Source organism: Sinohyriopsis cumingii, chromosome 16, assembly GCF_028554795.1.
Source record: "Sinohyriopsis cumingii isolate HCF-2022 chromosome 16, ASM2855479v2, whole genome shotgun sequence".
In the NCBI taxonomy this organism is placed as follows: Eukaryota; Metazoa; Mollusca; class Bivalvia; order Unionida; family Unionidae; genus Sinohyriopsis; species Sinohyriopsis cumingii.
Window position 1 is genome coordinate 5,381,384 of NC_142976.1, and position 18,593 is coordinate 5,399,976.

At 35.8% G+C, this 18,593-nt stretch overlaps 1 protein-coding gene across 1 annotated transcript in view; it reads right to left on the bottom strand.

Moving 5' to 3' along the window:
• Nucleotides 1–513: 513 nt before the first annotated feature.
• The window catches only part of LOC149779862 (ribonuclease P protein subunit p40-like), a 103,257-nt gene continuing 85,177 nt past the window's right edge, over nucleotides 514–18,593 (bottom strand). The window contains exons 7-8 of the mRNA XM_089936535.1: nucleotides 4,129–4,266; nucleotides 514–2,471 (exon numbers count right to left, since the gene is read on the bottom strand). Coding sequence (XP_089792661.1) covers nucleotides 2,279–2,471; nucleotides 4,129–4,266 — 331 coding nt within the window. The 3' untranslated portion in view covers nucleotides 514–2,278. The remainder of the gene's footprint in view (nucleotides 2,472–4,128; nucleotides 4,267–18,593) is intronic.

The window sequence follows — 18,593 nt, forward strand, 5'->3', positions numbered from 1 at the left end:
CAAATAAATAGGTTATCTCTTTAGATTTTTGTCATGTGAAGTATTTTATTACAAATAAAACTTTTTCCCCAAAAAAGTCTCACCTTTAAGATCTGCTTTAATTTCTTCATCAAGGTTCACTGTTTATAAGCATAAGCAAAGAGTTAAGAGCAGTGACCTTTCAAATCTCATTTCAGGTGAAATACTGGTCATACTTCAGTGTATATGTTCCCAGTAATGGCGGAGGGGGGAAACAGCTGAAAAGCCTAGACGGATTAACAATTTTTTTCCGATGTCTATGCTAGTGCTTTCAAGATTAACATAAATACTGAAAATCAAGGAAGATAACTGTAAACTCCATAGTTACACACTCGTACATACTCACTTGTTAGGTTATAATGACTTTGATCACAAATAGGAAAATCATGAATAAAGAGGAAAGGATGTGGAAGAGATGTAAAAGAAAACCTCTTCTCTTTTATAAGATGTTCCTTAATCTAACAGTTAGGATTAGATAGCTACTCAGAATAATAATAATAATAATAATACTTTATTGTACAACCCATTCAGCAAAATATTAGCTACTCTCCCAAGATGGAGTGAGGAATATATAACCCTCCACTGCCTAATGTCCTGATCTGATAGTTCCAGTCTTTATCTAGTAAATGAAAATGTGATCTTAAGGCTGTATCCATCAACATTTATTTCGTACACTTTGAACATTCTCTCCAAGAATGCTGAAACAATTCTGACCAAACTTTATGGAAATATTTCCTACTGCATGTTCTACATGTTTGTGTGTGACTTCTCTAGCAACCATCTGACTTCCTTAACTAATCTCCTGGTTATAAAATATTCGACATGTTTGTGTGTGACTTCTCTAGCAACCATCTGACTTCCTTAACTAATCTCCTGGTTATAAAATATTCGACATGTTTGTGTGTGACTTCTCTAGCAACCGTCCGACTTCCTTAACTAATCTCCTGGATATAAAGTATTCTACATGCTTGTGTGTGACTTCTCTAGCAACCATCTGACTTCCTTAACTAATCTCCTGGTTATAAAATATTCTACATGTTTGTGTGTGACTTCTCTAGCAACCGTCTGACTTCCTTAACTAATCTCCTGGTTATAAAATATTCGACATGTTTGTGTGTGACTTCTCTAGCAACCATCTGACTTCCTTAACTAATCTCCTGGTTATAAAATATTCTGCACATGTACACAATATTTAAAAAAGATAATGTACTTGTGAACTGATATCATAAAATATTTCACTGACTAATGTAGATGTATAAAATCAGATGGTAAACTGACTGGACAGAAATATTACATGGTTTGGTTGCTTTGATCACTGCATGACTGTCAGGATGTTTAGTACTGGAGGTTGATCTGGTATATGTAATGACATTTCAGTGCATTAGTTCTTGGTTTGGGTAGTTTTAAACTTAGGTTTGATGTTGATCTTAGATTACATACAGGTTTTATTGCTAGTTTGACCAAGAATATCACTCAAGTTAAATTATGAAGGGCTTTATAAACCATAAATAAATATATCAGAAGATGGCATCAGTAGATCAACATCTAGTACAATTCTAGCTGAATTATTTTCAGGTTTAATTAAACAATGTATGTGTGCATGAACCCCAAGTGGTGCAACTGCAGTCCATATCAGGTACTGTACAAGTTGAATAGAACAGCTTCCTTGCATGAACTGGTAGATATTTCTTGAGGATGTTTAGTATGTTAGTTTGGAAAGCTATAACATTCCATATGATGATCTGAAGTTAGTTTTTGAAAAAGATGGTAAACATATATTTTCCTGTAATGCAAGTTTCACCAAACCAAATCTACAATGATAGAGAGCTTAAGTTTCTATGAAATTTGATGCAAATGATTTTTTCAATGGATGAGAAAATACTTATATGTTCTGAATGGAAAAGAGATCACATTTCAGTAATAAAACCAAATTTCAATGAATGACTTGTAATTTAATGCCAAATAATTTTAAACACTGAATCTCCACTCTTTTATTAAAAGTTCTCTCAATCTAAAGTACCACAATGTTATTTCCATTCCTTCAAAATAAATATACAGATGTTTTTGGTTGAAATAAGATCTGTCCCATTATAGATGTAGAGTGGGTTAAATATTCAATAAATATTTATCTACAAAAAATATAGAGACATGACCAAAGCACACATTTTGCTGAGGGATTAAATTCAAAAAAAGAGTAGTAACTTTGACATTGCAAAAAAAATAAAGTGATATAAGCAGATGTGTGAAACGTAACTTCATGTTAAACACAAATGTCCTTTGAGCCAACTGCTGAATACAACCAATAGTCATTGTTAGGGAAGATGACAAAGGTGTACAGATTGTCTCCATTGTGATAGAAGCTATGCTCTCTTTGTCCCCAGGAAACAGGACTGTCCATGAAACCATGCACTGTCAGGCTGGCCCATGGCAAGTTCATCTTTTGTACAATTTGCCTAAGAAATAAATAAATTTGAGGTCAGTAATTAAAACAATGTTTATTATTACAAGTCCAGGTGTGGTTCTTAACAACAGTCTGAATTAAACTGGAAACTAAGATTTTATTTATTGGCATTAACAAATATAGAACAATATTTTTCACTGAGTAACAGAAATATCACCTGGAATACTAAGACAATGAGAATGTTCTTCGTATTACAAACAACAAAATTACTTCAAATGCATCCAAGGTTAATTTTCCTTAAAATGGAAACCAAATTTTTGTCTAAAAAATCAAAACCTGATGAGTCACAAGGCTCCAATAGGATAAGACACAGATTCCCCTCTTTGCCAAAAAAATGAAACCTGCCTTTAACAGCTGGCAACATCATATAAAGGACACATAGATTCTTCTTTGTATATCATCAATTTAACTTGTATATAAAGGACATCATTCTAATGGGACCACTTGGTGTGCATTTCTTTGGTCTTCTACAGACAGTTATTATTGTATTGTCTTCAGTCTGCATATTGATTAAAATCTACATACACATTCATTACAACTGTCAATCTTTACAAATAACCAACATTTATTCATTTTCTTTTGAATGAAATATTTCATGGAATTTAAAAAAAAAAAAAAAAAAATAGCGCATCTTGCAGGCACTGTCCTTAAAACATAAAAATGCTTTTTGAGTGCAGTGGTACATTACCATAGAATATTAATGCTGTATTGTATGACCAAAATTAATGTATTATGAATTCAACTGCTTTTCATATGTAAACATAATGACCACATGCAAAAGCTTTTATTCAGTTGTTAACAGTGGATGTTCCAAGTTGATTTCTTTTAATACATATATATGCTATTTATCTATTTATAGTTCAAATTATTGAATAATCACATAGCTACTAATAATACAATTTCAGGCTAGTAACTAACATCCCCTTACCTCAGTTTGGTCAGTACATCTTTTATTGAATTGCAAGTAAGCATTCCCTTGCAGACACAGGTCACACACCTGTCTTTCAGGCTAGTAACTAACATCCCCTTACCTCAGTTTGGTCAGTACATCTTTTATTGAATTGCAAGTAAGCATTCCTTTGTAGACACAGGTCATACACCTGTCTTTCAGGCTAGTAACTAACATCCCCTTACCTCAGTTTGGTCAGTACATCTTTTATTGAATTGCAAGTAAGCATTCCTTTGCAGACACAGGTCACACACCTGTCTTTCTGGCTAGTAACTAACATCCCCTTACCTCAGTTGGGTCAGTACATCTTTTATTGAATTGCAAGTAAGCATTCCTTTGCAGACACAGGTCACACACCTGTCTTTCTGGCTAGTAACTAACATCCCCTTACCTCAGTTTGGTCAGTACATCTTTTATTGAATTGCAAGTAAGCATTCCTTTGCAGACACAGGTCACACACCTGTCTTTCAGGCTAGTAACTAACATCCCCTTACCTCAGTTTGGTCAGTACATCTTTTATTGAATTGCAAGTAAGCATTCCTTTGCAGACACAGGTCACACACCTGTCTTTCTGGCTAGTAACTAACATCCCCTTACCTCAGTTTGGTCAGTACATCTTTTATTGAATTGCAAGTAAGCATTCCTTTGCAGACACAGGTCACACACCTGTCTTTCAGGCTAGTAACTAACATCCCCTTACCTCAGTTGGGTCAGTACATCTTTTATTGAATTGCAAGTAAGCATTCCTTTGCAGACACAGGTCACACACCTGTCTTTCTGTTCTTTGGGAGAGGGACAGGTGTAGGAGGAGGTGTAACTGTCCACAGATGTTGCACTCCTGCAATTGACATTCAAACACTTACATCAGTTTTCATAAGTATTGACTTGAAATATTTGTTATGGTGGTAGTTGCTAAATATATGCCTACAACATGACCAACAATCTGTCTCATGCAATGCTATGCTGATAGAACCATGAAAAAGACTGTCAACTTATATTGAATAGGAATACAAATCATATGATGAGTTTCCCAATAAACAGAACTGTCTTACCCTGAAAAAAATTAAAAAATCTGAGACTAGAAGGAATGACACATATATGATGGAACAGGCATATCTAGGTCTATGCAGTTTGTTAGGAGTGACCAGTAAAATGAACCAGATAGACTCCGACATGTTGGTACATGATGAAATGGCACATGAGGTTATATGCAGTTTATTAGGAGTAATCAATAGAGCAAACAACATGGACCCTGATCTGCTGGCACATTATACAACAAAAGATCAGTGTTTGTTTCTTTTGCAGTTAGACCTGATTTATAAGTGTGTCTGTCTGTCTGTCTATGTCTGATGTCTGTCTGTCTGTGTCTGATGCACTCCATGCATATACTGTGTGTCTGTCTGTCTGTCTATGTCTGATGTGTGTCTGTCTGTCTGTCTGTGTCTGACGCACTCCATGCATATACTGTCAGATATGGCTTACCTTTTTAAGAAATATGGTAAGAAAGAAAACAACATGAAGATTAGAATTATATTTTTATTTATAAAACATTATTATTTTACATAATTTGGTCATTCCCACTATATTGCAGTTCAGAACATAAGCAAGTTTTGCTATGCCATGGTTTGAGTACACAATGCCATTCTCATTATACTGTGGTTTGAGTACACAATGCCATTCTCATTACACTGTGGTTTGAGTACATAATGCCATTCTCATTACAATGTGGTTTGAGTACACAATGCCATTCTCATTATACTGTGGTTTGAGTACACAATGCCATTCTCATTATACTGTGGTTTGAGTACACAATGCCATTCTCATTACACTGTGGTTTGAGTACACAATGCCATTCTCATTACACTGTGGTTTGAGTACACAATGCCATTCTCATTACACTGTGGTTTGAGTACACAATGCCATTCTCATTACACTGGTTTGAGTACACAATGCCATTCTCATTATACTGTGGTTTGAGTACACAATGACATTCTCATTACACTGACTGTGGTTTGAGTACACAATGCCATTCTTTCTCATTATACTGTGGTTTGAGTACACAATGCCATTCTCATTATACTGTGGTTTGAGTACACAATGCCATTTTCATTATACTGTGGTCTGAGGACACAATGCCATTCTCATTATACTGTGGTTTGAGTACACAACATTATTCTCATTATACTGTGATTTGAGTACACAATGCCATTCTCATTATACTGTGGTTTGAGTACACAATGCCATTCTCATTATACTGTGGTTTGAGTACACAATGTCATTCTCATTATACTGTGATTTGAGTACAGAATGTCATTCTCATTACACTGTGGTTTGAGTACACAATGCCATTCTCATTATACTGTGGTCTGAGTACACAATGCCATTCTCATTATAATAATAATAATGAGGACTTTGTATAGCACCTAATCTTTAGAAGCTCTAAGAGCTTTACAACATTAGACAACCTCTGTAACATAAAAAACATATATAATGATATGATTACAAAAAACAAACACCATGAAATTAGAAAACATAAAAAACATGCTGAAAATATTTTAGTTAGGAAACATTATTAGGTCTTTGAGTTTGTTCTTGCAGTCGAAATAAGTGTTTTAAGAGCACTCTGTGTCTTTGTGTCTAAGTTCAGTGGGCAATTCATTCCACATTGCTGGGCCCTGGTATGCAAAAAAACATCCATATGACTTTGTTTTCATAGTGGGAATAATGAGTATACGATTGTCAGAAGAGGAGTGTAAGTATCTTGCTGGTGTGTACACATGGGTGAGGTCGGATAGGTATGTTGGACTGGAGTCCGTCAGTGAAACGTAGCACAGAGAACAAATTTTGTGTTTGATTCTGGATTGAATGGATAGCCAGTGTAGGGTACAGAGCAGAGGGGAGGTGTGCTCTGATCGTGGTACTCTAATTATGATCCAAGCAGCTGTGTTTTGAACTTTTTGAAGTTTCTGGAGTAGATATTGAGATGAACCAGACAGAATTGAGTTACAATAGTCCAGTCTTGAAAGTACTAATGGACACACAAGTGTTTTAGTGGCATCCACTGAAAGATATTTGTGAATGGAGCTGATGCGTCTCAGCTCAAGATATGTAGCCTTGCATATGTCCATGACATGTTGGTGCAATGTGAGAGTACTGTCCAGAGTAACACCTAGGTTTCATACGGACTGTGTGATTTTAATGTTGGTGTTGCTGATATCTATTGTTTGAGGTAAAGGATGTGAATGAGAAAGTCTTTGTGTTGTGATCAGAATGGCCTCAGTTTTATCATCATTCATCTGCAGCCTGTTACATGTCATCCATGATTTCACATCAGAAATGCACCTCTCTACACCTTATATGGTAGCATCAACTTCAGTTGGGTGGCTACATTTGTATATTTGAGTGTCATCAGCGTAAAATTGGTGAGACACTGGATGATGATCGATGACACCTGAGAGCGGCTGAGTGTATAGAATGAAGAGAAAAGGTCCAAGAACAGACCCCTGTGGAACACCACAAGATAGTTTAACTGGGCTGGAGTATATTCCATTTGCAGACACAATTTATGTCCTGTTGACCAAGTAGGATTTGAATCACAGTAAGGCTGTATCATGAATGCCAAATACATGCTGGAGATGGTGAAGTAATGAATCATGGTCTATTGTGTCCAATGCTGCAGACAAATCAAGGAGGGTGAGGACTGTAATCTTTCCGTTATCCAAAGCAGAGAGAATGTCATTAACTACTTTTAGAAGAGTAGTTTCAGTACTGTGGCAAGGGCGATATGCAGACTGTACATTGCTAAAAAGACTGTTTGAATTCAGATGAGATACTTGAATGGGAGATTAGAAACTGGGCGGTAGTTCTTTAAATTGTTATGGTCTAGTGTTGGTTTCTTCAGTAGAGGCTTTACAATGGCAGTTTTGAAAAATAACAGGAATTCCCCGGATGAGAGAGAGGTATTAATAACATCAGTTAATGAAGGCAATACTGGATCTAAGCACTCAAGCAGAAGTGAAGTTGGCATTGGATCAAGTTCACATGACTTTTTGTGAACTTTTCATCAAGATTTTACGTACGAAATCTATAGAGACAGGTTCAGATGCTGCTAATGGTTGCCGCTCAAATTGTGTATCCCAACTGTATGGTGATGACGAGTGAATTGAAATTGTGGTGTCAAGCTTATCTCTAATGGCATGTACTTTGTCACAGAAGAAATTTGCAAACATGTCTGGAAGGTTGACTGGAGAGAAGGTAGTTGGAAGTGGTGTAGATTTGTTCTTTGACATTAGCTTGTTAGTAATCTCGAAGAGCTCTTTGCAGCTGGAACTTTCCATGATCTTAGTAGTGCAGTGGGCTGATTTCACTGCATGGACTATATTTGTGACATTCTTCTTAGTGGCTTCATAGATTTGCTTATGAATATTGAGTCTGGTGGAAAGCCAAAGCCTCTCAGCTTTAAAGCGGTCTCTTTTAGTAGTGTGAAGCTGGTCCCTAACACTGCTATACCATGGAGAACACTTTTGAATTGATACTCTGCACTTGGTAGCTGGGGCATGTTTGTTGAGCAATGAATGCAGGCAGTTATCGAGTTGTTCTGCTGTAGTAGGTAAGCAAGTTGTTAGGTTTGCTTGGATGTCGTACATTAGTTTGGTTCTTTTTATCATACTGAGGTTTCTCTTAGTAGCAGATAAAGGTGGAGGGTTAGGGACTGATACGTCAAGATGGCATATAATGCAGAGGTGATCTGATGCAAGTTCATGGGATACCAGGGAGGACCTTAGAATGTTATCATCAGGTCTATGAAGAATCCAGTCTAAAATGTGACCATGTTTATGGGTGGGTTGGTTAACTGACTGCTTGAGGTTGAAAACATTAATGGAATCTAGGAGTTTTGATGTGCTTGGGTTTCCAGGACAGTGAAAGTTAAAGTTGAAATCTCCAAGAATAATCAGGTTGCCACTTATTGAATTTCCATAGTCCAGGAGATTCGGAAACTGCTCCAAAAAGAGAGATTCAGTCAGCATTTTTCCTACTAGGAGGAGGGTGGTATAGGCAGAAAAAATGGACTAACCTTTGCTTCAGTGTGAGTGTGGTTTGGACTAGTTTGATCATGGAGTTCTTTGTGATGACAGCAATTCCACCTCCGCGAGAGTGGTGGGGGAATGACTTGATGGAGTAACCAGTGGGTGTTAGTTCCACGCACTTGGGCTCATCGCCTGATTTTTTTAGCCATTTTTTCTGTCAGGAAAAAGACGCAGATATTCTGGTCGTTGATAAAATTAACTATTTCAGTGCGCTTTTCCGGTGGTCCTACTGATTTGGCATTGAATAATGCAATACACAGAGTTATCTCTTGGATAGTTCACACAAAGGTTGACGATTTAATAGGGATTTGAATTAGGTTATCTAAATTAATGGTCAAATTTTTAAATTGTTGAGTTGGAAAGGGCATAAGGGAGATAACTGGAATTCTTCTTCTTGTTCTACGCTGGCCAGCTTTGAAACAACGTTTCTTTTTTTAAACAACGTTTCTTTTACTGTGGTTTGAGTACATAATGCCATTCTCATTATGCTGTGGTTTGAGCACACAATGTCATTTTCATTATACTGCAGTTTGGTATATAATGCCATTCCCATCATACTGTGGTTTGAGTACACAATGCCATTCTCATCATACTGTCGTTTGAGTACACAATGCCATTCTCATTATACTGTCGTTTGAGTACACAATGCCATTCTCATTATACTGTGGTTTGAGTACACAATGCCATTCTCATTATACTGTCGTTTGAGTACACAATGCCATTCTCATTACACTGTGGTTTGAGTACACAATGCCATTCTCATTATACTGTGGTTTGAGTACACAATGCCATTCTCATTACACTGTGGTTTGAGTACACAATGCCATTCTCATTATACTGTGGTTTGAGTACACAATGCCATTCTCATTATACTGTGGTTTGAGTACACAATGCCATTCTCATTATGCTGTCAGTTTTTACCAAGGAGTTTTAGATTGTAACCAAATTTGGTGTTTTAGATTGATGAGATCTAATGTGTGTTTAATTTTCATTTGTCTGCATCTCGGGAGATTCATTGTAAGGTTACATTATCATTAATTACTGGATGGATTTATATTTTGTCACCTTTGGATTTTGTACACAATGCCATTCTCATTACACTGTGGTTTGAGTACATAATGCCATTCTCATTATACTGTGGTTTGAGTGCACAATGCCATTCTCATTATGCTGTGGTTTGAGTGCACAATGCCATTCTCATTATACTGTGGTTTGAGAACACAATGCCATTCTCATTATACTGTGGTTTGAGTACACAATGCCATTCTCATTACACTGTGGTTTGAGTACACAATGCCATTCTCATTATACTGTGGTTTGAGTACACAATGCCATTCTCATTATACTGTGGTTTACTGCACAATGCCATTCTCATTATACTGTGGTTTGAGTGCACAATGCCATTCTCATTATACTGTGGTTTGAGAACACAATGCCATTTCATTATACTGTGGTTTGAGAACACAATGCCATTCTCATTATACCATGTTTTGAGAACACAATTCTCATTAATCTGTGGTTTGAGTGCACAATGCCATTCTCATTATACTGTGGTTTGAGAACACAATGCCATTCTCATTATACTGTGGTTTGAGAACACAATGACATTCTCATTATACTGTGGTTTGAGAACACAATGCCATTCTCATTATACCATGGTTTGAGAACACAATTCTCATTAATCTGTGGTTTGAGAACACAATGCCATTCTCATTATACTGTGGTTTGAATACACAATGCCATTCTCATTATACTGTGGTTTGAGAACACAATGCCATTCTCATTATACTGTGGTTTGAGAACACAATGCCATTCTCATTATACTGTGGTTTGAGAACACAATGCCATTCTCATTATACCATGGCTTGAGAACACAATACCATTCTCATTATACTGTGGTTTCACACATGTGGTTGTTGACTATGAAACCCATCAATTGCCTTATAAGGTGGGAAAATGTACAATGTGAAAAAACTATTTACAACTTGGAATTGTTCTGATTAATTATGAAAATAATTTTTTATCTTCTGATTTTGGAGACATCCATATCCTTTAAAATTTAACCAAGAAGCTTGAAAAAACCCAGCAATTTATTGAGGTGTAATAAAACTGACTATTAGTTATTAATTTGTTCTAAATAGTACAAATATTACAGGGTTCATACAGGTAAAATATGAAAAAATTAAAGGACTTTTCAAGGACTTTCTTTTGATTTTCAAGGAGTCTTATATCTTAACTCACCATAGATATCTACTTTTTGGAACAACCTTCAGACTGACTTTTGGCTCATGTAACTGCATTTTTCTCTCACAATAAAGTTCACTAACATAGGCACCATAAACAAAAAAAATATCAAACTAACAAAAAGTTTATTAACAAGTTCTTCCTCTGTACTTAATTTCTCTTCAGCTCATTGATCTTAGCATCCAGCTTAATGCAAAGACCTTCATAAATTCCAAGTTTCTCCTCAGCTCCTTTTCTATTAGCATTGGCCTGTGCAAGAAGTTGCCACTTCAGTGTCTTTTATGCTTTTAAAGACAGTTCATCTGCTTTCTTCACAAGTATTTCATGATCTAATATGGCCTGCTTTTTTCTTAATTTCAGATCTTCAATGTCATCAAGAACATGCTTCCTCTGTCCAAACTCAGACTGCTTCTTTTCCCTCTCCTTTTCTAAATAAGTTTCATACTTCTGCCTTGCTGAAGCTGCACTTACAAGAAGCTGATTGATGACTGGAACATTCAGTACTCCTCTCAAATTTCTAACATAATCACATATGATCCTCTGTGCAACCACACTTTGCCCCTTCAAATTTTCACACTCTACTTCCTTGTTCACAGAAAAGCCATGTTCTACTGTATCTTGTCCATGGGGAAGGGTCAACAATAGCTTAACAATCTCCAGCAGCTTCTCATACCTAGCATCTGACAAGTGCTCCACAAAACATTTGCCCAGTCTATCCTTGTATGGATCAAAGCCTGTAAATGTATCAGTACCAATAACTATTATACTGTCAAGAAAGTCATTTTATTCTTGCAGTATGACCTCACCATCAAGCACATTGATTCTTTTTGTTGCAATAATCAACATCATAAGTTTCTTAAATTTGTCCCTGCTGAGATTTGTATGTCTGGCCATTTCCCTTGGACACAAAGATACCATATTTCTGACCAAAGAATAAGTGATGGGAGATTTCACAGTAATCTTTTTCAACACTTCACTTACAAAAGCCGTAAATTCCATTCTGAACTCCATTACTTCCTTTTCACTTGTAGTTGCACTTCTCAACTTTTCTTCGGCTAGTAAACCGATGTCCACCTTCTTGTATGTAAAAGATTGGAAGATTGGTCTTCTCTAAATCTATCCTTAGCAACTTTTCTGGTGTGGTTGCCTGGTCCAAAACTTCAGGCTTGACAGCTTTCTGCATATAGCATTTGATGACTGTAGTCCAGTCATCCACCATAAAAGGCACCATGGGCTTATCTGTTTGGTAGTTAGCTAGGAAAGGCTGCAATATTGTTGCAATGAAACAAAAAAACTCTAGCTTTGCTCTGATTAGCTTGTCCTTCACTGCTTGACTTTCTACATCATATGATTTGTTGGTAGGTTTAGGTAACTGTTTTGACTGAACCTTCTTTGACATAAAGTTCAACTGAATCCCACACCTGCAATGCTTGCTGAGAAATGGGTATGTTTTCTAACCATCTATGGTCTACAAATTTTAGTGGCATGATTATAATCTTCTCTCCTGGCAGGTGAATCTTTAAAAAGATAGTACAGACTGCACTGAAGTAAAAGCGATTCCCCATTCTGTAACAAGTGCACCTGCCTTAAATTTATCATGCAATGTATGCAGTCTACATTAATTAAATCATGGCCTATTTATCTGGTTTTGGATAATGTCTAAAACTTTCAAATTCACATGGGATAAGTATGGGCCTGTCCATACTTATTTGCACCATGTTGTGGATATTCAAGTGGTTCGTTGTTTCTTCTCTGAAATGATCAACTATGTCATCAGTTGTAGCATGGCCTGCAATCAGAGAGGATAAATACAGATAAATCTTCACCATCTTGGTCCATGCTAAATAATAATTAACATACAAAGTGTCAATTTATTTATTTTTAGTTCATGCACTTCATTATATAGGTATGATTTATGCTCATTTAGTTTATTTTTTTAAGTCACCTATCTTTAGTAATTCCAAGGAAAATGTGAATGCAATCAATATTTATAAACTTGACAGCTGATGATAAAAATTAAAACAAACTATAATTAAACTATAATTAAAAACAAAATAACAATAACAATAATAAACAATATACTTACCTAAAAACTGTGATTCCAAGTATCTGGTCACAACCTGTTTTGTACCACCATCCCATAATCTGACACGTAAGTCCATCTGCTTTTCTTGCATTTTCTTGTTCAAGGAGTCACCAAATAGAATCACAAACACACCACTGACACTTGATAGAATTAATTCTATAAGGTGTTCTCCAATGCAAAAAACACACAAGTAAGATGTTTTCCTTTCTGCACATGAAAACTTTGCAGCCAGAGCACTGTCTGGGAACAGAGCATGAGAAACGTCAGCAATATGTTCATTTAATTTGTAGGATGCATGTGTGACCACAGTATGCAATGTCCATAACATGTCTGACTTCAGAACATCGTTCTTGGAAAGGATGTTGACTGTGTGGTTGAAGCTGCATCAAACAGGGGTGGGGGTAACACCAATCCCATCATTAATTTATCGGAATGTGACTCGGTCTTAGATATAATGTCAGTGTCTCTGGCACATGTCTTGATTTTGTCTGTTTTTATTCTGAAATAATCCAAACTCACTGCTGACACTGACTCGTCACTTTTTCGGTATTTTGCACCTTTATGGTGTGATTTAAGGGCACTCTCACCCATAGCCCCAATGTCTATAACTTTGTTGCACACACAACACAAAGATTTATGTCTATCCTGGGTCTCCTTGACACACTTATAGGAGCCTTTCCATTCACAATTAAAAACACACTTCCCTGGTGGCATTTTCATGTAGAAACCAAGGCCAGGCGGTATGATGTTAGGTGGTGCTCTACAGTTTTTCATTTTGCATAGGGTTAGAATTTTAAAGGAAAATAATTTCCCCGGCCTTCCTCACTGGTTATACTGGCTATTTAAAAAAGACCTTGTATATCTTAGGTACAGTTCAAAGAACCTTTAATTCCCTTTATTTTGGGGTATGATCAATTGGTGTAATATGGGTTATAGAGTATACAGCTTGGACTTACTCTAGATGTGCACCTTCCAAAAAGTGCTAGCTCCACATGGTAATTTTCACTTATTGAACTTCAGAGGTAAATTGTATAAAAAAGAACTGATAACTTTTTTAAATTTTATATATTTGGTAATTCATTCATTACACTTTCAGAAGCTGGTATTGTTTAGTCTGGCAAAATTCATTTTCCCTATTTTAATAGCTGCTATGGATAGTGTACTTGAGACTAATTCAGGCTGATTTTTTGAGCACAAGGGAGCAGTCATTTTAGTTAGAAGTGTGCTTAAACCATGTGCAATTTCCATAAGTACAATATCCAAAGAAATGTCAGCCACACTACATTAAAGTAGCTTAGAGGTATGCCATCATTCTCTCCACTGTGCATGTTTTAAATGCAAACAACTTCACCTTACATACGTCACTCTCTAAAAACGGCATAATAACTGGTGAGCAGCCCCATAGAAATAGAAAGCCACCATACTGCCATTTCCACAATGCTGTTAAATGAAAATATTGAGTAATCTCCCCTTCCTTTGTTACCAACCAACCCACAAAGTAAAATGCATATAATCGATCGAACATTTTCTAAAAATTTTCAACCAAGGTTTTATTTTATAATTTTTTTTTTGTCTTTTATTTTCTTAAAACTGAAAACACTTTTTAAGGATTTTTGCTGATTTTCAAGCATTTTTTAAGGACTTTTTACCACTTACATTAAAAATAAGCACTTTTCCTCCAGCAGTTGAAAATTCAAGTACTTTTCAAATCTGTGCAAACCCTGTATAATTACTAAGCCCTGATATTTCGTTTTGTAATTACAATTATTACTGTCAATGTGGTTGCTGTTTATCAACCAAGTGCTCATGGCACTAAAATAAGGAAAACTTATATGTGTAGACCTTCACAAGAATACTATTTCATAGATTACAGACAAGACAAATTTGGCAAAGAAATATCTCAGCTTCAATTAAATGATCATTCACATTCTTTTGCTCTTCATTTAAGTGTAAAATTAAGACTCACAACATCCCTCTTGATTGTTTACTTTCAACTAGCAACATTATGTTTTGACCAAGCACCTGTTTCCGTTAGTCCTACAATGTAAGACATAGCACATGTTAATTTTGTTTCAGTGCTATGTCTTACTACCCAAATAACAGGCTTGTATAGCTTGTATAGCGTGTTCTGATGTCGGATGACATTGGAATGATTAGACAAAGTTTCAGGAATATCTTACACACTTGGCAGCCCATATCAACACTCTTCCACAAATTGATATGTAATTAATATACTTACTGTGCTGTTTTTATCCTGGTGGAATCAAAATCTGAGACTAGTAAATGGATGCATTTTCATGTTCCGCTGACATACATCTGAATTTGTTGAAATGTGATAGTAGTTAAGGTAGGGGATAATGAATGAAATGAAATGTTGCTTACAGTAGGCATAATACATGTTTATTCGTTTCATTAATATTTCAACTTAACCTGATTTTGGCTTTCATCGCTTGCCAGCAAACTGAAATGTAGGCCAATGAAACTTTAAAACAGGTCCATTTCTTTTGTGAGAATTTGAATTTATTGGAGAAAAGACAGCAGAGTAAGTAAAGTCTGACTAAAACACTATGACTTTGCTTTGTAGAAAAGCATCGTTATTTTAGTTGTCAGTTGTGTGAAATATTCCTGAAAATTTGACTTTCGTAACGATGTTAGTCGACATCAAAACACGCTACACATCGCCGTTAGTTAGGCTGTAAGACCTTGATGCTCACAACATAAATATCAACGTCAGGTCCTACATGTAAGACTACTGTTTATGTTAACATCACTCAAAACTGTTTGCTCTCCATCTACAACAATGTGTTTTTGACCAAGCACCTGTCTCTGTTAACATCACTCAAGATTGTTAACTTTCCATTAACAACAATGTGTTTTTGAACAAGTACCTGTCTGTTAACATCACTTTAGATTGTTTCCTTTCTGTTGTCAACAAAGTGTTTATGACAAAAGCACTTCTCTATGTTAACATCACTCTCAATTGTTCATTTTACACTTACTCAAGATGTGTTTTTGACAAAAGCACACTTCTTTATTAAGATCATTCTAGAAAAGAACAGAACAGACCAAACCTTTTATTAATAAAAAGAAAATCCTGGCCACACATAGGTGGAAAATGGGAATATCACAACTGCTACAATATTGTAAGGCGACATCACTAACATATGGAGATACAAATCATGTCATAGGTCAATATTTACAACCAGTTCAAGTATATACATTCTGATGTAATGTGAGATCATTTCGGCATATAAATGTAACATTGTTAGGGTAGAATCCACTACTAGGGTGGCCTAAGAGGTTAGAGCATCTTGCTCAGATGGAGGAGGTTGTGGGTTTGAGAACCCTGGCTGGGTATGAAAGATTTATAAAAATGGTACTAACAGCTGCCTCGCTTGGCGCTCAACATTAAGATGTTAATGTTAGGACTGGTCAGCCTGGTGTCAGGATAATGTAACTGGGTGGAATATGATGATACATATCTGCGGCATGATGCCCAGTGCTAGACATCACTATAAACTGCCACACTGTAGGCATCATTGCGATATGATGTTAAAGCTACATTAAAAATTCAAAACAAAACACACATTATGGTAGAATACAATAGCCCAAGATTGTTTACTTTTCATTTGCAACAATGTTTTTGACAAAAGCACCTTTTTCTGTTAACATCATTCAAAATATTTTACTTTCCATCTGAAACAATGTGTTTTTGACAAAAGCACCAGTCTCTCATCAACTTTCATACTGCTTGAAACTAATAAACTGATCCCATGTTATATCATCTAGTACTGAAACAGAAATGGGAATCAATGCAATCTCTATCATCTAGTACTAAAACATAGAAATGGGAATCAACACAATCTCTATCATCTAGTACTGAAACATAGAAATGGGAATCAATGCAATCTCTATCATCTAGTACTAAAACATAGAAATGGGAATCAATGTAATCTCTATCATTTAGTACTAAAACATAGAAATGGGAATCAATGTAATCTCTATCATTTAGTACTAAAACATAGAAATGGGAATCAATGCAATCTCTATCATCTAGTACTGAAACATAGAAAAGGGAATCAATGCAATCTCTATCATTTAGTACTAAAACATAGAAATGGGAATCAACGCAATCTCTATCATCTAGTACTGAAACATAGAAATGGGAATCAATGCAATATCATCTAGTACTAAAACACAGAAATGGGAATCATTGCAATCTCTATCATTACGTACTAAAACATAGAAATGGGAATCAATGTAATCTCTATCATTTAGTATTAAAACATAGAAATGGGAATCAACGCAATCTCTATCATCTAGTACTGAAACATAGAAATGGGAATCAATGCAATATCATCAAGTACTAAAACACAGAAATGGGAATCATTGCAATCTCTATCATTTAGTACTAAAACATAGAAATGGGAATCAATGTAATCTCTATCATTTAGTACTAAAACATAGAAATGGGAATCAACGCAATCTCTATCATCTAGCACTGAAACATAGAAATGGGAATCAATGCAATCTCTATCATCTAGTACTGAAACATAGAAATGGGAATCAATGCAATCTCTATCATTTAGTACTAAAACATAGAAATGGGAATCCATGTAATCTCTATCATTACGTACTAAACATAGAAATGGGAATCAACGCAATCTCTATCATCTAGTACTGAAACATAGAAATGGGAATCAATGCAATCTCTATCATCTAGTACAGAGGTTCCCAAACCACGGCCCGCGAACAACTTGTGGCCCGTCAGCTCTCAGAAAGTGGCCCCTGGGGCCTCTATATTTACTATAATGTATTTTAATAATTTCAAAAAATTATTGACGTTCAAATAAATAAATAATAACTAGGCAAAAGTTGCAATAATGCGTGATCTACAGTATTCTAGAATCTAGAATGTTATTTCTAAGAAGTCTGTCATTTTGGTCGAGCACTCGGAGCTCTGTCAGCATTCGATAATTCACTCTGCGCATGGTTGTTGTGCTCGGATATAATTATCGAATGCGCCCGTTGAGTTAGCGAACGAAACGTTTGGAAACACCCTTTTCCCAGCCTTGTCGACCAATTAGAGTGCGCAAGACGCCATGATGTCATCTGTTACAACTGTTTAGTAGTCTGCAGTTTCGTGTTGAAATTAGATTTTTCAAATAAAAATTTACCCTTAAAGCCAATAAGCATGAATGTGGATAACATAGAATCAAACAATGCTAATAAGTGAAAACGTGAGGATGTTGCTTGTCGTGAATTCAACGCAGATTGGACAGATAAATTTGTCTGTGCCTAGTCGTAGTGGTAAACCGGTTTGCTTAATCTGCGGATTTGATTTAAAACTGAAAATGAATGTAGTGCAGGACTGACACTGACTGCTTTTAAAGTTTTAGAATTTGGTTGCTGAAAGTTAATATATATAAGAATGATATTACACGACTTTTATAATTTTATAAACAATGATAAACATCTATAATTTTATAACGTTGTGGCCCGCTTAATTACCGAAAATAGTAGATATGGCCCTCTACTTGAAAAGCTTGGGAACCACTGATCTAGTACTAAAACATAGAAATGGGAATCAATGCAATCTCTCAGAGATTAATTTTTCAGTGCTCTGAAATAAGATAATATAAAATAAACATTAAAAAAAACAGTTATTTATTGGCTTTTGCAAAGTGTGGAAATGATAAAAATATTCTCAATGTGCTGGTTTCATATGTCTGTTGAGAACAGGGCAAA